Source organism: Marmota marmota, unplaced genomic scaffold (assembly GCF_001458135.2).
Source record: "Marmota marmota marmota unplaced genomic scaffold, marMar, whole genome shotgun sequence".
NCBI classification, from domain to species: domain Eukaryota; kingdom Metazoa; phylum Chordata; class Mammalia; order Rodentia; family Sciuridae; genus Marmota; species Marmota marmota.
In genome coordinates this window covers 9,257,739-9,282,395 of record NW_026000241.1, presented here as the reverse complement: position 1 = coordinate 9,282,395, position 24,657 = coordinate 9,257,739, and the positions used below count along the sequence as shown (strand labels likewise).

At 43.8% G+C, this 24,657-nt stretch overlaps 1 protein-coding gene across 2 annotated transcripts; it reads left to right on the top strand.

The window, feature by feature from the left end:
- Positions 1 to 8,137: 8,137 nt before the first annotated feature.
- Ccr3 (C-C motif chemokine receptor 3) lies at positions 8,138 to 21,902 on the top strand. Of its 2 annotated transcripts, none has more exons than XM_015489619.2 (2): positions 8,138 to 8,329; positions 17,309 to 21,902. In XM_015489619.2, the coding sequence occupies exon 2, from the start codon at positions 17,320 to 17,322 to the stop codon at positions 18,397 to 18,399; it is 1,080 nt and encodes a 359-aa protein (XP_015345105.1). In that variant the 5' UTR covers positions 8,138 to 8,329; positions 17,309 to 17,319; the 3' UTR covers positions 18,400 to 21,902. The 2 variants fall into 2 exon arrangements, with proteins under 2 accessions (XP_015345105.1, XP_048650892.1); XM_048794935.1 differs by lacking the exon at positions 8,138 to 8,329 and adding an exon at positions 12,292 to 13,765.
- The last annotated feature ends 2,755 nt before the right edge of the window (positions 21,903 to 24,657 follow it).

The following is a 24,657-nucleotide window of genomic DNA, read 5'->3' as shown; positions in this document are numbered from 1 at the left end:
GTTTTCTGCTCACATTCTCCTGCACACCTAAGCTATCTTCGTGTTTATGTTGTAGTTTGGGATTTTTTTTCCCACCATGAATTTTTATGAGTTAATATAACATGACATTGGAGAATATTAGCATTTTGGCCAAGTTTTCCCATATTATCTTGGTTTTTCCTATGAGCTGAGTGTCCTGAGCAGCCAGCTTCATGAGAAGCACCCCAAATCTCTTGCCTGGTATAGGAGGAGCCTAGATAAAACGAGCCACTCTTGACCTCAGGAAACCACTTTGGGTTCTACTTCCCTTTTGGTTTGATGCCATCCTCATGTTCAACTGAAGGACAAAAGCCATCTGTCAACAGTGATACAATGCAGGAAAAAAAGAGAGCACCCGATGGCTAGTCCAAACTCTGAGGTGCAGCCCAGTGAAGGACCGGGCCCTTCACTCTGTGGCTGTGATCAAGTCTCGGGTTGAGTCTCGATTTCCTCATCTACAGCATGGAGATAGTGGGAGCATCCCTGCTAACCCTGTAGGCTGCTATGGAGACCTCCGCCAAAATGACGTAATGGGCCAGAAATCAGTGTGCAATTGAATGGTACTGCATAATGCACTAACTAATCATCAGATCAGCTCTTCCAAGAATGCTCGTAAAGAATCCCAGCCATGAGAGATATTAGCAGTTGAAAAGAGCATTTTTTTTTTTCTAAATAGAAATCAGGTTTGGGAAATGCTAGCAGGGCAAAGTTTTAAACAAACTCATCATTGCAGGACTTCTCAAGAGACTTTAATGCACTGTGAATCTCTGTGAGTGTTTCCCAAATAGTGTGTGAGAGAATCTCCTTTAAGGGAAACATCACAGAGTACCACAACACCCTCTGTTGGAAAAGCCATCTTAGATACCTCAAAGTCCCTGGAGGGAGGACATAGGTGTCGGATTTTATGGCAGCTAGAAAGTTAATGCTTGGATCAGAATAGACATCACACACGTTGGGACAGGTTGGTTTGTTTAATCAACAGACAATCTGCAACCAGAAGGGGATGAAGGCTCCTGAACACCTCTGGAGAGTCTGATCCACAGTCTCCCAGGGTCATCCCCTGCCCTCTAGAGCCACTCAGGCCCCTACATTGTGCTCAGCCACTTTTCTGGTTGTATGTGGCTGTGTTGATCCTCACATAAAGTAGCCCCATTTTAACTTTCTCTAAACCTTAATCCCTCAGTTGATGAGCAACCATTGTCCTGACCAGGCCCTCAATGAAAATGCTCCCTGCTCCAGTTTTCCTTGTTTCCCTGGGACACACAATGTCACTCCCTTGTTTCCTTGGGGCACATAGTATTGCTCCCTGTCCCAAGACAGGGCTGGAATCAACATCCCCCCATGAACTTAACCCAAACAATTGTTTTCCACTCCAGGACGATCACCCTTTGGACCTCTTTGTTTGGGCTTTCCTTCCACCTCCCCCAACACCCTCCTCACCTCCGACCCTGTCACCCACACTCAGTTGGTTTCATAAAGAAATGAAGGTCTCTGTCTGTTTGCATCACCTCAGGGGACCTCCAAGTCTGCTGCAAGTGCTAGATACTGAGTTGCCTGGGCCCACTTCCTAGATGGAGGCTCGCTCCTATCAATAGTTCTCGCTGCACACCCTCCTCTTGAAGGGAGATGTGTGTACCTACCCGTGACCTTCTTCTGTTCTGTTACTGGAGGTGGAGCGACATTTAAATTAGTGGAGTTTTAGAAACCTAGCTAGAAATGTTAGCTTAATTCTGCCCCTTTATATTTTGCAAGAGAGCTGCTTGTGTTTCTGTGACTGCCTTTCCCTCAGTAGATAAATCAGTCCAGGTTTATAGTTTGAGTGAACAGGCTCATTTGGGGGGAAGGGAGAGGGAAGCACTGCTTCTCTTCAGATGATACTGAGACCAGAAGACTAAGGAAGTGATGCTAAGTGCTACAGGAGTTTAGAGGAGTTTGGATCTGGAAAGTCCCCCAGAGGCTCATATGTTGTAGGCTCGGTCCCCAATGCAGCCATGTTCAGAGCTGGGGCTTTGGAGAATTGATTGGATCATGAAGGCTCTGATTTCATCAATGGAGTAGATTATTGATGGGTTCATAATTAAATGGACTATTGGGACATGATGGAAATTACAGGAGGTGGAGGCTAGTTGGAGGAAGTAGGTCACTGGGGGCATGTTCTAGAAGGGTATATCTTGGTCTAGCCCTTTTCCTCACTTTCTCTCTCCCTACTTTCTAGCTACTGTAAGGTGAACAGCTCTGTTCTGCCAAATGTCCCTTGCCATGATGTTCTGCCTCACCATATACCCATTGCAATGAAGCCAAGCAACCATAACTGAAACTCCAGAACTGTGAGCCACAATATATCTTTCTCCTGTAAGTTGGTTTTCTCAGGTATTTTGTCACAGTAATGAACATGAGACATGAATACAAAGTCCTACAACATTAACATACAACCAGTCCTGGTCAGCATTGGTGGAGCACTTCCTACAAGCCAGGTACTGTGGAAATACCTCTCATGGCTAGCTCGCCTAACCATGAGCTTTCCAGATCCAAACTCCTCTAAACTCCTGTAGCTCACCTAACCCAAACCATGAGAATGTTGATAGGCTCTTCACTTACACATGAGGAAGCTGAAATTTCTGCACTGCCTAGAAGCCAGCATCCAGTCTTCCTAAGGAGAAAGGGGCACCATGGGGAAACTGGGCTTTGACCAGGGGTAGGACTCAGATGAGCAGAGAGAAGGGGAGACGTGCATGAGCAAACCTGAGATGGTAGGACTGCCCCGGACATGCCTGGGGACCAGTGAGTACCTATGAGATTCGAGTGGGGGATTTATGGCAGAGAGTGAGTCTACAGAAGCACAGTGAGAAATCCTGGAGCTGAGGTTTTCTAATACAACCCCTTACCAGTGGGGAAAATTTTCTTTCTTTTTTTTATTTTTGAAACAATAACAAATTATTATGAAAATCATGGTCTTTCCTTCATTCTTGCATTTCTTTAACAAATATTTACCCAATGCCAAGTGTGTGCAGGCAGGAGGGACAGTGATAAGCAGGCCAGGCCTGACTGCTGGTGCTAGGAACTGCCCCATGGTGGTGGGAACATGGAAGGTAGAAGGCCACTTGGGCTATGCTCCCTCAGCCCTATCTGTGCTCCCAGGACCGCCCCCTTCTAGGAGAAGACTTCCTATCGAGACTGCTCTTGTTCCCTGGAGTAGAGGTCTACTTCCTCGTAACCTTTCCACCATGAGCCCTCTTCTCTTCTCTTTTTCAGACCAGAGATTTCCAGTTCCTCTAACCTTTGTATAACAGAGGTTCTGCCACCCCACATGGGACTGCATGCTAGTTGTCAAGTTCCCTTACACTGGGTCCCCCGAGGCTCTCCCAGCAGGGTCTGAATTAGGCAGCACAGAGCAGGACAGGCAGCAGAGGAGGCCGCAGGCTGGGAATCGTTCACAAACTCAATCTCAGGAGTCTGGACCTTGTCTGGGACACTACAAGAGTCTAGGACATTATTGCCAAAAGTTCTTTAGGAAAGGAGGAGGAGGGCAAGGGTATGAGGTGAGGAATCCTTGGAACTTGTTCTGCAAACAGCCAACAGGATAGACCTGAGGAGAGAGAGAAAGCAGGGGCTGAACTTCAATGTAGAGTGGTCAGTGATGGCCTCTGAGAGTGAGGCACAGGAGGGCTCCCCACCACATGCCTGGACTCTGATTCCATCACCAATAACTAGTAGTTATGAAAGCCAGAGCATGTGGCTGTTGACCACACACCTGTTCTAAGTACCTGACACAAATTAGCTTATGTCTTCAACACAACACTGACAGATAAGGAAACTAAGGCGTAGAGAGGCTATGTAACCTGCAAGGTCTCACAGCTAGGAAGTGGTGAAAACAGGAATATGTATATTTTTGCACTGAGAACAGTTAAAATCTATTCTTTAGTATTTTTCAACTACACAATATATTGTTATTAACTTGGTTACCATGCTATAACATAGAATAGAACTTAAAATCTATATTCTTTGGCAAATACCTCTTGATTTAGTCGTGTGGTGACAGAGCCCCTCAGATGCTGCCCAATTGTAGCCTTGTATGGGATCCCACAGGTTAAAACTAAGAATATCTCCATCTCCAGAGCTTTGAGGGTTCCTTGTAAGTCATTGTCTTAAGCCGAAACATTTGAAGAATTTGTTATGCAGCAAAACTGAAACCACTATTTTTCATAATCCAGATGCCTATCTTTTTCCTCTCTTCAGAACTGAGACAATAATTTCTGAACAAGAGAAATCAAGATCTGCTTACATTTTCTAATTAAACACATGTATTCAGTTCTTTTCATATAGTGTCTACTGCTTTTCAATTACATATTTCTGAAAACCAAACTACTTTCCTTGAAGGTTGTCACAACATTTTGATAGATTGACATTTTTAGTCTTTCTTAACACATAAATGAGTAACTTTAAATTGTAGTGTATTTTATTTCATTGACTGTACCCTTGGCATCCCCACTAGCCATGAGGGTCCCCGTTGCTTGGTATCCTCACTAACACTTGATACTGTCGGTTGAAAAACAAAAGTTGGTCATTCTAATAAGGCACCACTGTGCCTCGTTACACTTCTAATTTGCCTTTTCCAAATACTTAATGATTATGAGAATTTTTTCACATATTTGCCATCACTGTATCTTTTCTGGTTGGTGAAATGTCAACTGAGATATTTTTATTGGGCTGATTTATTTGTTTCTTTATGTGAGTACCAAGTGCTTGTTAGGGGAATTTGCAAAGTACTGCAGAGATCTCAACAATGGATGGGGAATAAAATAGCTTAGTGCTATCCTGGAGCTGAGGTTTTCTAATATAACCTCTTATCCCTGCCTTATGACCCAAGGATTAGTTCTCTTTAGTGTTTTGGGAAACAACCTAAACACTCTATCAGTGTCTGGGAATATTTAAGTCCTTGCATTTCTCAGGACAGAGAAAAAAGTGGGGACACTGGGGACCCTACAACTACTAATAGAACTAATGATACAAATGGATTGCTAACATATTATGCTGAGAAAAAAGTTGGACATAGCAGTAGATACTATATGATTCCATTTATATGAATTCTAGAACAAGCATAATTAGGGTGCCATAAAGCAAATCAGTGGTTGCCTGGGACTGGGGATGGGGGATTACTGACTGCAATCCCAGGACATAAAGTAATTTTGGGAGGAGCTGGAAATGTTCCATTTTTGATTGCGGTGGTATTGCACAAGAATATGCAACTGTCAGATTTATTGAACTGTACACTTAAAATGTGTTCAACTAAATTATACTTTTGATATGTTGTGAATTGAAAAACTGTTGGAAATCATGGAGATTCTTTTAAAATACCTTCTTTGTTATTAAAAGCAGTAATGCTCACTCCTACCCACTTTGTTCTTTTCCAAGGTCCCATATGCCCAGCCCTATAGGGTCTTGCTAGGTTGCCTAGGATCTCGCTAAGTTGCTGAGGCTGGCTTTGAACTTGTGATCCTCTTACCTCAGCCTCCCAAGCCACTGGGATTATAGGCATGTACTAATGTGCCCGGCTCATCTAGATTTTTTTACAGAAATCTTCAAATGCTTTTTATGTCTTCATAAATGTTGAGTTCAGATGAGGAATGCTTTGCTACAGAGTTTCTTCTCTGCAGAGATGCCAGTTGGTAGCTATGACTGTTCATTAAGCCCCCGTCTTGTGGACTGTATTAGCTATAATGTCCACTGTAGATGATGAAATTGGATGCGGAGAGGCTAAATAACCCACATGACCTGTATGTGGCTGAGGCTGGCTAAACCCAGGTCCACTCTACTCCGCCGCTGGTGAGAAAACAGTGCTAACCCAGGAGACTGGAGTTCGGATTCCCACTCTGCCCTTTGGTCATGTGTGATCTTGGTTCCCTTATCTGCAGGTTAGGGGATTACCAAGCCTCACTTCTTGTGGTGGATTGTGCAATTCCAAGGGAGCCGTTGACCACACTGCAGTGCCATGGTGCCCCATGGAGGAGCTCACCGAGGCAGCTCTGGGATGATAATCTCCTTAGTAAATCTAAAGGATGTCATGGATTTCTACCCAGAAAAATGTGTGTGGGGATTCCCAGAAAGCTCCCAAATAAGGTGACACCAGTACTATTCCTCAAAACCTTCAAGAGCTCCCAAACACCTGTGGAATCTACTTCTAAACTCTTCAACTCTATAATCTAGTCAAGACCAATGTCCATCTTACCTCCCTCTACTCTTGGCTCCAAATTCTCTACCTCCACCAGGCCCATACCTACCCCTTCTTGAGATGCCATCAACCACCTGTCAATACCTCATATGGTCTGGGGCTAAAACTCCCTGGATGCAGGGAGGGGAGCGGAAGCCTGTTGGACCAGCAATAATGATACTATGGAATTCATGCTCTGCTGACTTTCTGCTTGTTCTGAATGCTCTGCGGAGCTGGAAGTTCTGTCATTCTAATGGATTGACATATATAATCTTATGTGCATATTATTACATATAATCTTCCTGGGCTCCTGGTTCCAAGCATTGGGACCCAAGCATATCTGCCATCTAATTTCATTCCTGCCTGCCCCTGTGGAGGGACCGACACACCTCACCTGGCTTTGGTAGGTCTATGTACCCTTTCCTGGAAACTTTCCCTCCTCCTTCCACATGGCCAAGTTGGTTAAATGTGAGACCCTTGCTTTGCCATAAAAGCTTTCCCAATCCCTGCAGCCTATAAGGACCTCTTTTCTGAACTCCTCAGAACTTGCATTTGGTGACCCATGTAATCACTCAGACCATAGTACACTACAGTATACTCCAGGCCTCCCTGAGATGATGCCCTTTTTCAATGAGAGGATTCGTCATAACAAAAGGACGCATGCTCACACGGTGCTGGCCACACACTGGTTTCCACATTGTCTTAATTTATTTACTTCACACAAATCCTGCCAGGAAGGCATTGCTCTAATGCTTTGCAGCAGAGAAAGCTGAGGAACACAGAGGTTACGTAGCTTGCTCAAGGCCTTATCACTTTTAGGTAGAAAAAGTGGGTTTGGGGCCCAGGCAGTCAGCAGTCTGAGTTCTTCCTGCCATTCGGGGAAAAAAAAAATTCTAGCCAATTTGAATATACTATGTTGAGTATGTTACAGATTAAATAATTTAACATCTTTTTTTTACTATTTTTAACTATATTTGAGTATTCTGGGTATTTTTTTCAGTTCTGTTAGCTCTGATCACCAATAAGCTTATAAAACCTGTAAGATAACGACTGAGCCCCTCTCTCCTTCCTGTTCTCCTCTTCATCTCTCTTATCCTCACCCTTTCCTTCGTCCTTTATCATGAAACATGTGGCACAGCCGTATGCATATAGCAAATGTTTGATAAACACATGGTGAATTCATTGACTTGTCCAGTTGGCCATCAAGGTCACCTCACATATAGTTGGAGCTTTTCCCACAAACACTGGATGCATATCTTCCCTGTGCCTGGCATCACGCTAAGTCCCCAGGGCCCATTAGCACATGTAGCAGGCAAAGTAACTGTGCCCTGTGAAGCTCCTGTCACCATGGAACGTGGTTTACACCTTACATTGCCGTAACTCTGAATATTCTAAAGAGATTTCCAGACTTATCTTAGTTGATTCCGTGATAACCCTATGACACAGATATCACCATTTCCAGTTTGCACCTGAGAAAGCAAATATAAACGATTACCCCAAGGCCATGCAGCTGGGGGGCCAAAACTGAAACTCAAACCCAAGTCTTCGTGAGTTGTCTAAATTTGCTGTGATGACCTGCCCCACTGAGGTCTCTGGAAGGCCCCTGCAGAATAATGAGATTATTCCCTAGTTGTTTTCCTTCCATTATGGGGAAGATTCTCAGTTCATTCTTCATCCTGACTCCCCCTGAGTCAAAGTAATGCTTAGTGAGGAATTATAGCCCCCTCTCCACACCAAAAATAAGCAGTGTCAGGGAGGGAGCCAAGTGCCTCTGAGATAGCCACTGAGTGTCATGATTACTCAACTGAGTGCTTAGTGGGAGCTGTCAATAATAACAAAAGAAGAACTATAACAAATTTGATATCTTTCTGAAAACTTGCAAAACCTGAGAAGCTAGCCTGTTTTAAAACAGGAAGCACCATTGTTTACTACCTCACTAACATCTGTGATCAGACAATATCTCCACGTCTTTAGTGGTGAGACCTGAGTGACCACTGGGTGACCAGAGGACTTCACTAAATCACCAGGTACCACTTTGTTCTCATCTGGACAAGAACATACTGAATTGCCACAGAAGGTGCTTATTTAGAAGATCATTTCCAGGTAGACTGTAAAAGAGAAATGTATCCAAATGTCCAGGAGGTAAAAGAAATACCTTCCAGAGTGCTCTTGAATCTAGGGGGAAGGAGGTGGGGGTAACTGGCAATTGAGAGGTGGTGTGGGGCCAGAGAGGGAAAGGGTGTTACTAAATATGTCCATTTTCTTCTTGCCTTCTCCTCAATCTTCCTTTTCTTTCTCCCACTCATACCATGATACGTTTGCCTCTTGCACTCATCCAAACTTGGTTTTTTATACCTCTTCAATCAACATTATCTTGTTATCTGCCCTGTACATTCATCCATTCTCAACGGTTGAGAATACCACCACTCCAGAAATGTTAGGCTCAGTAGTTCATTTTAATTGATATTGAATTGTGAGAACCAGTGAGTGAAAACATAACTCATAGCTATGTGTATTTTTTCATTAAATATGTATATGTACAAATATATACTTAATCCAAATTTGCATTGAAAAGCCACTCAAATGCAGGCTATTAGTTGATGATGGATGTGGTGTCTTTTTGTCTGGATAGATGAGGTTGACTGATTTCCTTTCCTAGATCTGTGCTGGAAGATAGACATAGGAAGCCCTGTGTTGTCTTTTGGAAAATGCTGGTTTGGCTTAGGATGAAAGTTTACTCTTATTTGATGAGTGCTTCAAGGGAGAGTGGCGGGAAGTTGGGTCTTCAGTACATGAGAGGCTTGGAGCTGGAAGGCACCTACATTTCTCTTCAGCAGGTGATGCTTATGTGGAAACAGGAGGGCCCAGTTATTTCTCCTGGGGGAGGGTAGGGGGGGATGTGAGCCCTGTATATGATTCAGTAAGAAAAAAAGCAGACATAATCAGCATAATAAATTTAGTGCAGAGCACAAGCAGATAATTCACAGAAAAGTAAATCTGAATGACTAATTAGTTTAAAAGACCCCCTCAGTAACCTAATAAATGTTAATTACAACAGCAATGACATTTCTTATGTCCATCTAACTGGCCAAGTGATTTTATTTTCTTTTATACCATCTCCCTGTTGATGGACATTTGCTGAAACTGGCACCAACATCTTCAGAGCCAAGGGCACACACACACTTTCTGAAAGCAATTCGGCAAAATACATCAAGAGGCTTAGAAAAATGATTAGAGATAGAAATTGTGATTGGGAGAGTGTGCTTTAAGGAAGTAACTTTTAAAATGTTTTTTAATGGCTGTATTATTTATAACAGGGCAAACTGGGAATGACTTTATCATACAAGAGTATGACAGTGGTTAGCCATGAATGTCTTACACAGTGTGTTGGAGTCATTACAAATTATTTTTTCAAATAATTTTAACCACATAGAACCGGGTGCAGAATGTGCAATTTGAAGTATCAGAATACAATATAATATACAAGTATGCTCTCACTTACAACATACATGGTACCTAGGAAAGACACAGTGGATCTTTCTCTGTGGCACAACTGGAGGTGCGGGTATGGGGCCCTGGGCAGCTGAGCACTCTGGCTATCCTGACCACACTACTCTGTGTAGACACACCTTCTTCAGGAAAATATACCTTTCATGACCACCTCTTTCAACTAAATAACATCAGCCTGTATTCAAAACTAAAAATCAGTCATATTTGAAATACCTATTATTCAAACGTAATGGATAAGTCTAGTTGGGGGGCATGAAGGTTGTTTAAAAATATCCAAAATCAGCTGACAGCTGTGGTTGGCAGCTGAGGAAGTCCATGTGCCACCCTAAAATAGATATGTGGGGAAATGTTTGCAACTTGGAGGAGGCAGCACTAATTTCAGCTTTAAGATATTCTTGTATATTTCTAGGGAGGAAACTCCCTCCTTCTGCTCCTGTGCCGTTTTCTGAAAGTTCTTTCCCAATTGGGCTGAATCTGTTTCCTCCCACGCCATCAAATTTCTGTTCTCTAGAGTCTACTCTCTTTTGTACAGGAAAACCTATCACATCATAGATTTTTCTATCTTAAAGAGACCTAGAAATTGTCTAATCTAATCCTTTAATTAATTATTTCTGTGCCAGATAGCATTACAGATTTATTAGATTACAGATTTATGTGTGAAGATTGAATTAGTCTCTTTGTGCTACCTCCCGGGGTTGGTTCTGGGGTCACTCCTGGGAGCCATACAAAATTCTGATCTCATCTACATAGCCAGTATAGTGCTTGCTCTTGAGAGTAACCCCCCTGGCTTCTCCAACTCATCTTTACTGGATACGGTCCCCTCCTGACTGCATTTCAATTGGACAGTGTTTGCATTACAGGTAATGTAGACACAGCTGGATATCTTTTATGAGACTGGGAAATGATCACTTCCCATAATCCACATACAATATTTTACTAATTTACATAAATCAATGAAGATTAAGTTAGATTAAATTACAGGCACATGCAGAAAGCTTTATAAAATTAACCCCATCACATGCTAACTTTATGGCCAACTAGAATCATAAGAGTTTTTATGGAAGTATGGATGCGCAGTGTGGGTAATCTAAATGTCTCTTAATAGAAAAATCACCAAAATCACCCCTTAGGCAGGGCTGGGAATTGAGAGGGGAGAGAGTTAAGGAGATTTCATGTTTGTCCAAAATCAAATCAAATTTAAAAATGATAGAGGTTTATTTTGCGTACAATAAGATAGTCTAAAACCTGGGAGACTTGGAGCTCAAAGTGGGAAGAAATAAGAGATCAATGGAATAGAACAAACAGTACACAACAGAATCAGCAGTGATCCTAAGGCAAAGGTGACAGTTCAAAGCCCAGGGGAAAGGGGTCAACCCACAGAACTACTATAAACCCCCAGGGGTTCCCCTTCTGATGGTCACTCAGAGGTTATCCAAGTGCAGTATCCAGCCACATTTGTCAAGAGGCTAAGCCCTAGCAAGAGAAGAGCAGAGGTCCTTGGGTTATCCCCAAACTTCAGAATGTTCCAGAAGAACTAAAAACCTCAGGGTGGGAAGAAGAAGAGAAAATGTGGGCCTGAGAGGCATCGTGGGCCCAGCATCCTCCTCAGTGGAGGTGTAGGCTGTGGTCACCTGAGGGCTTCTGAGTCCTTGAGAGGAGCTAAACCAAATCCCAGACCTTAAGAGGAAGTCTCCCCTCTCCCAGTCTTGGTGGTTATATGTGGACCCTGGCCCAAAGCTAAAGAGGAGAACCCAGCTACTCACTTTTCTATACTTGGAAAGAGTAGTCCAGTGCTTTATGCCATGTGGCCTCTGACCCACATTTCTGACCTCACTCAGTTTGTGGTGTCAAGTTCGGAAGGGTCATCCCTTCACCTGGTAATGTGCCTGGGCTTCCATCCCAGTGGCCTGTTGGGGAATGAGTCTGCCAACGCTTCCAGGAGGCCCTGCTTGGGAACACTGGTGTTCAATTATGGTTTAATTGATAAAGAAATTGAGCAAAACTGAAAATTTTACGACAAAGCCACCATGAAGTTTAAAGCAGCACAATTCACAATAGCTAAATTATGGAATCAACCCAGATGCCTGTTAATAGATGAATGGAATAAGAAATTGTGATACACACGCACACACACGCACACACACAAACACACACACACAAAATGGAATGCTACTCAGCCATAAAAAGAATGAAACTATGGCATTTCCCAGTAAATGGATGGAAATGGAAAGTATCATACTAAGTGAAATTAGCCAAACTCAGAAACTCAAAAGTCAAATGTTTTCTCTCATATATGAAAACTAGAATAAAATAAAGGAAAGGGGAAGGGAAGGATAGGATAACATAAAGAACCAATCAAATATAAATTAATAGATGAGAAAAAATAAAGTCTAGTAGAGTATAGGAAAAAGGGGAGGGGGAAGGAGGGCACAAGGAAAAGGGGGAAGGAAAATGGGGGAATTATGAACCTAAATTGATTTCCATTTATGTATTTGTCAAGATAAACTCAACTGCTATGCATAACTATAAAGCTTTAATAATAATAATAATAATAGCAATAGCAATAAAATCCCCTTAAAAATAAAATAAGACAGTAGGCTCTCATTCTGGTCAGTCTTGTATAATGTATGCATATCTGCACAGAGAGACGTTAATGGTGGTAAACTACGTGATGAGATTTGGGGTCGTTTTTACTTTGCTTTTGTGCTTGCATTCATATTGTTTGTTTGCTACCACCCTATCACTTCCCCAAAAATGCAAAAAGCCTTTTTGAAAATCCCAATTCAAACTCTTGACTATCTTGAACCTAAGTATTATGCAATTGAGTCAGGTTAGACCGATGACAGCTGTGTTAGCTCTTACATCTCTGAACCCACGAAACGAGGAGTCAAAGCCCAGGCTGTGGATGGGAGGGCCTGCATGACTCGGGCAGCCCTGAAGCCTCAATCAAAAGATCCTATGCACTCGTCATACTGGTCATGTTGATCATATGAATTAAAGACACTATCTCCAATTGAGCAAACTTGAATGAATTTTCCTTTAAAGTTTGGCTTGTTTCTAAGTTACTCTGAGAGAAAAGAAAAGTACTACAAATAACGAATGGTGTGTGGAAGCTCTCTGTATTTGCCCTCTGAAGAAACTGCTCTGTTCCTTCTTGTTTTAGATGAAGAACTTTCAGAGGACACTTGGGGTGATTTCAAGTGCAAAACAGACAAAATGATGGGGAGGTTTTTTTCCTCAGCTGCTGGAAATAAGAACGCTGTTGGACTTAATATCAATTGATCCTCAATTCCACATTGGGCTTCCAAAGCCAGGAATATGTATGGGATGGGAAGAAGATGTATCTAGGCAGAGCCATGAAAATAGATCAACAGGGGTCGGCTTTTTCCCCATTTCACCAGAAATGGCTTCTCCTGACCTTTCTTCCACTCTTGTTTCTTACATGATTTACGGCTTTTTCAAGTTCAAAATGTGATTTTATATACACGATTTCATTTCATTTCCTTATGCTAGCTCTCTTGTGAGAGATTTTCTCAAAACAACAACAAAATAACATGGTGTAGTCAGTGTAGATATGAGCATCCCACAACTCAGTTGTAACATTGATGCTACACCATTGTATAGAAACAGAATGCCCAACCAGAAATGTGCGTCCCCTTGAATGGGAGACAAATAACTAACAAAAGTATATGAGGCTATACCCCCTGCACACAGGGCTCAGCCTCTGGAAGAGAATCTGCTGAGCCCAGTGCGGGTACCAAGAAACACTGATTCCTGCTGATAGCTCTGGTATCATGTGCCTCTGTCCCGGAATCCCACAACTTTTCTCAGGAGCTTGTGATCTGGAGACACAAGCCCTGGTACTGGAGATGGGCCCTGGACACAGAGAGGTGACCTTGTCTGGTGCCAGTGGACTGATAAATCCATAGGAGACAAGCCCTTCCAGCAGGCTGGAGCGAGAAGCCTGGGAGCACAAAGGAGCCCAGTGAGGCCCAGAAATCAGTGCAGGAACCAATGCCCATTGGACAGGTAGGAATCCAGGTTCAAGAGGTAGACCTGCCCTGAAGTGGCAGAGGGGAGAGACTGATCACCTCCCAGAGTTGCCAGAGAGGAAACTGCAACTCTAAGGGACTGGGTGGCAGGCTGGAGACACTGTGTGAATGGTGTCAGAGTGAGAGGGGCTGAGCCCAAAGCGAGGGCAGAGTCCAAATCTGCAGTTCCATGGCAATCCTCCCTGCAAGGGCTACGCGCCTGGTCCAATGCTAAGAGGTGCCTGAAATATCTCCATAAGGAGAATGGCTGGAGCCGGACAAAGCAATTGCTCACCCCATCCCCTTCCCTTTTCATGTGTGATTGTCAACTTTTAGGGGGAGGAAATGGATAACAGAGTAAGATCACCCCCTTATATTGTATGGTAAAGAACTTTAAAAGGGGATCACTAGATAAAGAGCTACAGGATCAGGTGCCCAAATTAATTTGAAACTAGAGAAAACAATTTTCACTTTTAAATAAATGGTTGTTTTCTCTAGTCTTATGCTCTGGGACTCTGCCAAGTTCCTCCCTAATGCTGGAGAACAGGAGAGATAGAAGAGGGAAGGGATCTGGAAAAGCTGACTAGACCAGGTCCTGGACCTCTTTTTTTTTTTTTTTTCCCTCTGAGTTGTCCTTTATTCCTATTTCACAGATGAGGAAATCAGGCTGGCCCTTCTGACAAGGGAAAGCACCACGGTCTGACTAAGTGGTCACTGGCTGAGAGCAGCCATCTGCTGGCTGGGAAAGGGGTTGGGTGGGATACCCTGGGCAGGGATCTCAGGGAGAGTGAGTGGGACAGTGTAGAGGCAGGAGGCATGGAAGAGAATTACACATAGAGATGGAACACCCCGTTCCTGCTGCATAAGTGCCACTAGCCCTGCTGCATAATATACCTGCCATCATCCAGCTAGCAGATGGTAGATCCTGGACCTTTTAAGGATACTAGAAAGATCTGTATTGTGTCCTGGGACAATACATGCATTTCCCCAAGCTGCAGGGTCAGCTCTATCATTTTGTGCAAATGCCTGATAAGAGAGCCTGACAGAGCTGGGAATGTCAGGAGACACCCTACTTCCGGTGGGTTTTATCCTGCTCTCCAGCTGGGCATAAGAGGAAAAAATGGAGGGATCCCATAAGTGACAAATTTTCTTTTCCTTAAAAGCATTTAGGCTTCAACCTTCTTTAAATGTCTGAGCTGGCTCTAATCTGATCCAAATTTACACTCTGCTCTGATAAAGATATTTTGTGTTCTCCTTTGCTGAAATAATTATGATTGGGCTCTTCCTTCAGTCTAAGTCTTTTTTGGAGCTCATAAACTGAAGTTTATGCCCTCTATTTTTCTTTCTTCTGTCCTTATTCTGAGGCCAGTTGTCCAAGGGTTAACTATCTCACACACACACACACACACACACACACAGAGAGAGAGAGAGAGAGAGAGAGAGAGAGAGAGATCTCCTTTGAAGACTCCTAGGTTTTAGGATTCTATTGAGAAGCAAAGACAATTCCTTGCCACTTCTAAAACTTATTTTTAAGAACACTCATTAACTTACACGTCCACGTCCTCACATGTGTCCCTTCCCTGAGACAGGAGAAAGCCAACAGCCCTTCCTCCCTTGAGCGAGCAGCACATGGACCAGTTGTACTTCACCAGACTCCTGCCTCATCTCATTTTCCTCTTTCTCCAGGGAAGTCCTAAGAAAAACAGGCAAGGGCAGGATGTGGAGGGTGGGAGGGACCCAAGGTAAGGGAAAAGGGTGATCATGAACAGAAACCTATTTCCATGCAAATGAGTTTGTTGGGATGAACCCAACAACTATGTATAACCATTAATCTCTAATAAGATAAATAAAAATTACATTAAAAAAGAAAAGAAAAAACAGGCACTGGTTCTACAGTTCCTGATCTATAAAAATAAGTTGAATAAGAAATTCCTTTGACCAACCCCTCCTGTTCATCTTCTTTGTGAAGAAGCAGCTCTCCAGAGTTTTCTGTTGTCACATATAAAGGTCAATTTAAATTGTTGACTTGATTGGATTAAGAGGCTTCTGGGTATGTCAATGAGGGTGTGTCTAGGCATGTGGAATAGCCAACTGAAGTGGAGATGCTCCCTAAGCATGGGCAGCACCATTCAGTAGGTTGGAGGCTTAGATGGAATAAAAGTTGGAAGAACTAGGAAGCAGCAGTAGATGCAAGCTGGATTCTCCTAAACACCTTCTTGTTTGCTGCTTCGATCACCTGAGGACATCAGACTCCAGCTCCTTCACTCTTCCAAGGTGGACTCTGCCAGTGATTCTCCAGGGAGTTTCCAGAAGCCTTCGGTCCTGGACTGGGATAGCATCATTGACCCCTCTTGTTCTGAAGCTTCAGCCTCTGGACTGCCCAGTGACTGGTTCCTCCAGCTCTCCAGCCTGCAGATGGCCATTGGGGACTATCCAGCTTCTGTTTTTTTTAAGCCAATCTAATAAATCCCCTTTTTATAACCATACCGCCTGTTGGTTCTGTTCCTCTGGAGAACCCTGACTAATACAGCACATTTCTGCTTAACTCAGCATTACTAAGAGCAGGAGAAAGAAAGCAACTGAGGTTAATGCTGCCTAACATTGCAATAATTTCAGTTGTTATTAATAATTACAATAGCTAAATCAATAAAAGTTAAATTTTAAAATCCTTGCATTTAAATCTAGTCATGACAGAACGGGACATGGCTAGAAACTGAAGATCCAACCCAAACTTTTACATTTACTTGTTAGAGGATTTTGAATAAATTACTTACTTTCTTCAAGTTTCAGTTTTTCCATTCATTACGAGGAACATGTTGCACATCATTATAGGGCATGGGAAGGACTGGTTATTTATAATAATAATTATTATTACTACTATTGTTATCAACATTTTGTTTTAAAATATGAAGATAATGATTTTGATAGTCACATTTAAACTATAAGACATAAAATGCAAAACGTTTTAAAATATGCAGTCGTAGATAGGAATGGTGGCTCACACCTGTAATCCCAGTGACTCAGGAGGCTGAGGCCGGAGGATTGCAAGTTCAAGGCCAGCCTCAGCAACTCAGTGAGACCCTAAGCAACTTAGTGAGACCCTGTCTCAAAACAAAAAATAAAAAGGACTGGAGCTATGCCTCAGTGGTAAGACCCCTGGAATCAATCCCAGTACCAAAACAACATAACAGTTTGTGGTGATAACAATTAATATATTATTATCGTTCTCCAACTTGTTTTTCTACTTTGAACTTTCTTCTTTAAAAGCTTTCAGAACTCAATATCCCCATTCTTCAGCCCCATCCTGCAACATTTCTGTTTCTTTTCCCATCGAGGATCATGCTGACTTTGAAAACTGCAGATCTTCCGGAGGCCAAAGCCCCCTCTACCCTCAGCATTTCTGACTTGTCATTGGAAATCTGTGCAAAAGAACCTTTAAAATGTGCTGGCAGCTCATCACGCCCTCTCTGGGTAAGCACATCATCACCTGGTGTGCTTTGGCCCGTGCCTAACTGCGGGACTGTCTTTTCTTCTCTTCCAGGGACGAGCAGAATGGCTACCTCCTTCCCCGAGACTGAGCTGGCCCTGGAGGCAGTTGGAACCACACCCTACGACTATGACTGGGCACTGCCCTGTGAAAAAGTCAATATCAAGGAGCTGGGGTCGCGGTTTCTGCCCCCGCTGTACTCCCTGGTGCTCGTGGTGGGGCTCCTGGGCAATGTGGTGGTGGTGCTGATCCTCACCAAGTACAGGAGGCTCAAGGTCATGACCAACATCTATCTGCTCAACCTGGCGATTTCTGACTTGCTCTTTCTCTTCACTCTTCCCTTCTGGATCCACTACGTTGGGTGGAACGAGTGGGTTTTTGGTCCTTTCATGTGCAAGCTCCTCTCGGGGTTTTATTACCTGGGCTTGTACAGCGAGATCTTTTTCATCATCCTGCTGACCATCGACAGGTACCTGGCCATCGTCCACGCCGTGTTTGCCCTTCGAGCCCGGACGGTGACTTTCGGTGTCAGCAGCAGCATCTTCACCTGGGTCCTGGCAGTGCTGGCGGCCCTCCCCGAATTTATCTTTCATGAGTCCCAACAGGGCTCCGAAGAGTCTGTCTGCAGTCCTCTCTACCCAGAGGACGAGGAAGACAGCTGGAAGCGTTTCCATGCTCTGAGGATGAACATCTTGGGTCTCGCGCTCCCTCTGCTCATCATGGCCGTCTGCTACTCTGGGATCATAAAAACACTGCTGAGATGCCCCAACAGAAAAAAGTACAAAGCCATCCGGCTCATTTTTATCATCATGGTGGTCTTTTTCATTTTCTGGACCCCCTACAACCTGGTTCTCCTTCTCTCTGCTTTTCAAATGAACTTACTGGAGTACAGCTGTGAGCGCAGTAGACATCTGGACCTGGCCATGCAGGTGACAGAGGTGATCGCCTATACCCACTGCTGCGTCAACCCTGTCATCTACGCCTTCGTCGGCGAGAGGTTCCAGAAATACCTGCGCCATTTTTTCCACAGGCACGTGACCATCTACCTGGGCAAATACATCCCATTCCTTCCTACCGAGAAACTGGAAAGAAGCAGTTCTGTCTCCCCATCTACTGGGGAGCCCGAACTGTCTGTTGTGTTTTAGATCAGGTGCAGAAAACTGCCTGTCGAAGCCGGACTAGGCAGGTGAAGCTAACACACTGCGTCAACAACATTGAACTCTGGGACAGGTCTTTGAACTTTCAGCACAATAGCAAAGCTCTTGAAGATCTTAAAACATATGCAATGCGGGCAGTGTGGTGCTGACACCCAAGGTCATTACCAGAGGCCAAGGGCTGGACAGTTTACCCACTGAAAACCATAAAAACTACAGCTTTGCTTGATTCTCTGAAGACTTACCTAAGTTTGGATATTAGATAATATACACAGCCACAAACAGGTAAAACTTCTTATATTTTAAAACGTAACTTCAGCCACTTACGGACAGAAATGAATTCTTTCACAAAATGCATTAAGTCAATTACTTTATTTTCTCATATGCCTAAACAAAATTCTTTCTTTGCTTGGTAAAAGGGTTTTGCCTTCTTTTTTTTTTTTTTTCTTTTTTGCTATATGGATAAATACTCTCAAGCAACATAATGGCACGATGCCATAGCTGTTCTAAATATTCTTAATAGTTGGTTGGTTTCCTGTTCACACCAAATGACCTCATGTCTCTTGTGTGGCTCACAGAGCCCTAAAAGGTGCACTCTATAAAGTAGGGGGATTCTATACATGAGAAGAAACCCCAGTGTGGAGTGGAGGCTGTAGGCTCAAAGGGACTCACTGAAGTCACTGGTTCTCAAATGTGTCATCAGAAGCACTGGGCTGGGTCTAATCTTACCCCAGAGTTTCAAAAGTGGTGGGTCTGGAGTGAGACCAGAGAATTTGCCACAAATGCGAGTTCTCCAGCGTTGCCAACGCTGCTTTTCCTGGGATCACACTTTTAGAACAACTGCACTAACTAACATGCTCCTAGATGCACTTCCGCCTTCTTCTGGAAACTCAGGATTTCACAGTTGTCAGAGAAAAATGTAAAAGACCCTTTCGATGGATCTCTGCTAAAGATCGTTGCCATCTGAGAAGACTATGAACAAAGTCAATCCATCAGAAACCAATCAACTCAGTAGGAATATCTAGTCCACTGGTTTTGGTAAGATGAGCTTGGCTGGAATACCCATATCGAGCACACTGCACTAGAAGCTGCAGGAGTTTTTAAGATGGGTGGGACTTGCATGAACTGCATTCTAAAGAGATAAAAAATGCAACTTATGACGTAAACATATTTCAAAAAAGAAAGTAGGAATGACCCAGGAACGAGGACTTTCTTTCTCCCTGTTTATGGCTTCTTGAGAAAGTGAGTTCTAAGCTTCTGCTTAATGTGTGCCCCTCAGTAGAGACTATGTACGAGAAGGTGTCATGAACCCACCAGCTGTTCATCCAACAGCTGTCTGTTAGGGGTCAGGGACAGGATGCACACACACTGCCGTTAAGTGAAGGATGCATAAGACAGACACAATCCCTGCCCCCATGAAAACTTCAGTCTAGTGAGAGGTGTAAGACAGAAACTAATAACTCCAGTAAGAAGAGCCAGGCACTTGATGCTGTTCCTGGAGCTGAGAAGGGAAAAGCCATTTCAGGTGAGGGAGGACTTCACGGAGGAAGTGGCTTCTGACCAGGTGTCTGAAGAATAGACAGTAAAGGATTGAGAAAGTAAAGGATTTGGGGACAGGCATTTGAAACCAAGGGAATGTCCAGTTCAAAGGTGAGGAGGAAGGCACATATTTATAGAAAATAGGGTGGAATGAACAAGTTGGAATGGGCCATGAATTTCAGGCGGAGGACCTTAAACTTTTTAAGGGGTTTTGAGCAGGGAAATAAAATAATCAATGTCATGCATTATGGAGATGAATCTGGAAACAGAGCATGGAGGCTTCAGAACCACCCAGAGAGGAAAAGTTAGCAGGTGGGCATGAGTGTAGAGATGAGGAACATTAGTGGCTGATGACAGGTGCCAGAAACACCCAGAGATGAAGTGGCCAAGAGACAGTATGAAGAAAGAGTCAAAGCACTAGGCGTCATGTATGGTTGATAGAAAAAAAATCAAAGGGCAAAATATGTGTAACAGTCAACTTTGCATTATTACAATGAAACACCTGAGGTAATTAACTTATAAAGAGAAAAGGTTTATTTAATTCATGGCTCTGGAGGTTCTAGTTCAAGATCCACTGACCCCATAACTTTGGGCCTCTAGTGAGGGTAGTAGATAGCAACAATAGGAAATGCATGTTGGAGCAGACCATTATGTTATAAGCCAGGAAGCTGAACAGAGCGAATAGAGTGGAATCTCACAGTCCCTTCTGGGGGCATGTCCTGGATGACTAAAGACCACCACTAGGCACAATCTCCTGAAGACAACAGGACCTCCTGATGGTGCAATCCTGGGAGACAAAGCCTTTAACATGGGCACCTGTAGGGGACACTATAAGACAAAAGAAACCAGCACCAGTGGTTGTCTTTAGGAGGGCTCTGAGTGGCTGGAGAGCAGGAAAAAGAGTGTGGCCTTCTGGATTTTTTTTTTACAGTGCTGGGGATGGAACTCAAGGCTCACACATCCTAGGCAAGCATTCTGCCGCTGAGTCCATCTCCAACCTACCTTTTGGATTTTGAGCCATGGAAACATGTTACCTGTTCAAAATAATAATAACAACAATAAACCTTAGAATCATATTTTTAAAATTAAAGGCTAAGCTCTTATTCAGATGTTCAGATGTGGGCACCCAAACCATCAGCCAAAGGACACGAGAAACTTCTTGCCATGAATTAACCCTTTGACGTGGTACACATTATTTAACCTCGTTTGGCTAAGATTTCTTTATTTATACCATAAAGGAGTTGGATTAGATCGTTTCTAAGGTCTCTGAAGCCCAACCAAACTCTGATCTTCTTAAAAATATTGGGAGCCGGGAGCTCAGTCCATAAAACAGATTGTAAAACAGGAGGGGGAGAGGAACAGAGGACAATTCCAAGCATCACCTCCCCTCGCTGGGAGCAGACCATGACCCATTGCTGACCAGGGGGTCCTCGGGAGTCGCTTGCTCATCCATTCATCTCTTACCATTCTCCATTCTCTCCTTCATCCAGTAAACATTGGCTGAGCATTCACCATGTTCTCAGCTAAGTCCTGAGCAAACAAAATCAAGCACATCATGGACCCGCCCTCAAGAGCTCACCGTCACGTTGATTTGCCCACAGATCTTGCTCTCCATTGCCAGGGTTCTGCCAATGCCTCATTTTAACCAAAATGGGAGACACTTCCACGTGAAGGCCAGAAAACATTTGATTTCACTTCCTATCCAAGTGCTTGGGGACGGGGTATAGCTGTTCCTGGCCATCCATTCCATCCCTCCTCGGCCTCTGGTAAGGGGCCTCCACCTTTCTCACCACGGTGCTCACCTGAAAACTCTACTGGGTAATGTAGGATGTGAGCTTTGAAACACTCTGAACCATGCAACGTGAATCTCACCGTGGCTAGGAAACTCTGAAATAACCTTTTCTCTTTTTTGTGGTTCAGTTGAAATGTAAATAAAACATCATTCAAAAACTTAATTATATGTCACTGATTCTCTCTCGGCTTGTGAAGTTGTGTCTGCTCTCAGGTAACCACAGTTGCTGGGGACAGGTGCTTGCTTATACTTGCCCTAACCCCAGAAACCTTTAGGAGCTTTGAGGCCCCCTCAAAACTACAAACCATCAAAGCGTGAATTCAGTGTGCTCCATCTTGCTCCCTAGTCCAGCTCTGTCCAATGGAACTATCTGCAATGACAGAAATGTTCTATATCTGCCTTGTCCAAGATGGTCAACTATGAACCACATGCAACTGTTGGCCAATTGAAATGTACACGATGTGACTGAGAGGAACCGAATTTTTAAAATCGCACTCAACTTCAATTGCTTTGGGTTTAAGTTGAAATAGCCATCCGTGGCCAGTGGCTACTTCAGGTGGTTCATGGCTCATCACTATCCTTACACACTTGTCTCTTCATTCCTCTTCTACCTATGCAGAAGCTCCTTGCAGCCAGCAGTACATAATAGAACACAAGTAACAGAACAATAAAAATGCTAGTGATGCAAAGATGGCAACCCATTTCTAGAAATTGGGCTCACTATTCAGTGAAAGAGACCATCTACCTTATAGGATCGTAGTGAAATCTGTGAACGCCCAAAGGAACCTACCTCAGGAAGTAGGATGGAGACATCAGAGAAAGGTACACAGAGAGCATGGTGATCTGCTTGGGTGAGGATTCCCCAGGCGCAGACCCTAGGTAAGGATTTGAAATCCAAGAGTTGATTCGGATGAAGCAGGAACTTCAGTAGGGAAGCAGAGAAGTAGAACAGAAGGGGGAGATGCCAACCACGGGGACAGAATCGAGTCACTTTCCATGGTGCGGGGCTGGTGACTGGGATTAAAGTCACCAGAAGACTCTGGGAAACGGTGCAATACACCCGGCTCAGTCTCCACTCAAGGGCAAGGGAGTGGGGTATTTATACTCCACTTTGTCTTCATTGGTGAGCGCTTTCCCAGCTCTCTGTACTTCTGGCTCAGGAAGAGCCTGCCCAGCTTTGGGGATATCTCCTTGGGCAGCAAGCTGCAGACCCAGGACGATGGAAAGCAGCAGGTTGGGTTGAGGCGTGAAGGATGAAACACTTGCCACATATTTGGTCTCACTTTTGCACAGTTTTGTCATTGAGCAGAGTGGAAGTGGGAGTAACGTTCAGCCCCAGGTCAGTTTATTGGAAGGCACCGTCACCTCCCCGTGCACAGTAGAGGACTGCTGTGGGCAAGGCCCAGTGTGACACGGGACAACAGCAGGTAAACTTGAACAAGACTTGGTGTTCACTCCCCCAACTTCCCTGTTCCTCCTCTTTTCTTGACCATTGTAAATCTACCATTTCAAAAGATGACCCTTATCCATCTCAGGAGCTTGAACTCCTGAGATTTACTCCAAATTCCAGAGCCAAAATTCCAGTCTTCACATCTGAACAAAGCTTCTTCCTGTCCTTCACAGCCTACAGGGTGTCAAAAATTCCACTAGGACTTGTGTGCACGTCTGCCCAGGTTATACACCCCCAGGAGAGTCAGAGTCTCCATTTCTCTTTCTATCGTCATGATTTAACCCAGGGCTGCACTAGACCTCCGGCCAAACCCACCTGCTCTGTTTTGTAAATAGATCATCGCTAGGACACAGCCTCACTCAGTTGTCTATGAATCAATGGTGGCTGCTTTTCAACATCACGGCAGAGTTGAGCAGTTGCCAGAGACTGTATAGCCCACAAATTCTTTTTTTATTTATTGTTTTTAGATATACATGACAGCAGAGTGTATTTTGACATACCATACATACATGGAGTATAACTTCCTCTAATTAAGATCTTATTCTTGTGGTTGTACATGATGTGGAGTTACCCTGGTCCTGTATTCATATATAAGGAGAGGAACGTTATGTCCGATTCATTCTATTGTCTTTCCTATTCCTTTCCCTCCTCCCTTCCCTTCATTACCCTTTGTCTAACCCAATGAACTTCTATACTAAAAAAAAAAATCAATTCCTTCTCCTCTACAGAAGTTTCCTGACAATCCATGTTCCATTGGCCTTGGGTTTGTGTGCACAGCCATAATAAGAGAGACTCAGCCATAATAAGAGATGGGGGTTGGGAGGATGAGGATGTGTCCAAGCTGGTTAAATCCCTATGTTTCTTCTACCTTGTCTCTGGGTGCCATTCAGAACAGGCAAAATAGAGTTAGATTGTGTATTAGCTCAATGCTGCTCACTAATGCAAAATGCCAGCAGTAGGTACCAAGACATCAAATCAGAAATTATAGTTGAGGGAACAGGCCCCCGTCGGTGGTATAGCTTAAAGTAGACTATATGCAAATTTATCCCAGAGTTGTAAAAAACTCTAGAGACCCCTCACCTATACTGGGGATACAGGGATTGGATGATGTAATTAGACAAAAGTTTGGAAAGGGGTGCTTTGTAGAGGGCAGGTATGCAGGAGTGCCTCCCACCCTGGACAGGAAGGGAGGAAGCCCTGGTGGGTGCCAGCTTGTCACCTCCAGGCATGGGACCATCCGAGGTCTTGGTATAAGTCACCACAATTAAAGAGGCACCGAGTCTGATAATCCCCAGTAAATGTGAAGATAAGGGACAGGCCAGCCAGCTACACTGGGAGTGGGTCGTGTAGAAGAGAACAGCTACTATCTTGGAAGGTGGCCAAGGCAGACTCTGGCCAAGAACATGGAATTCTTTTTCATAGGTCAGATAAGAGAAAGATGACTGCAAGACTTCCAAGCTCCCACGAG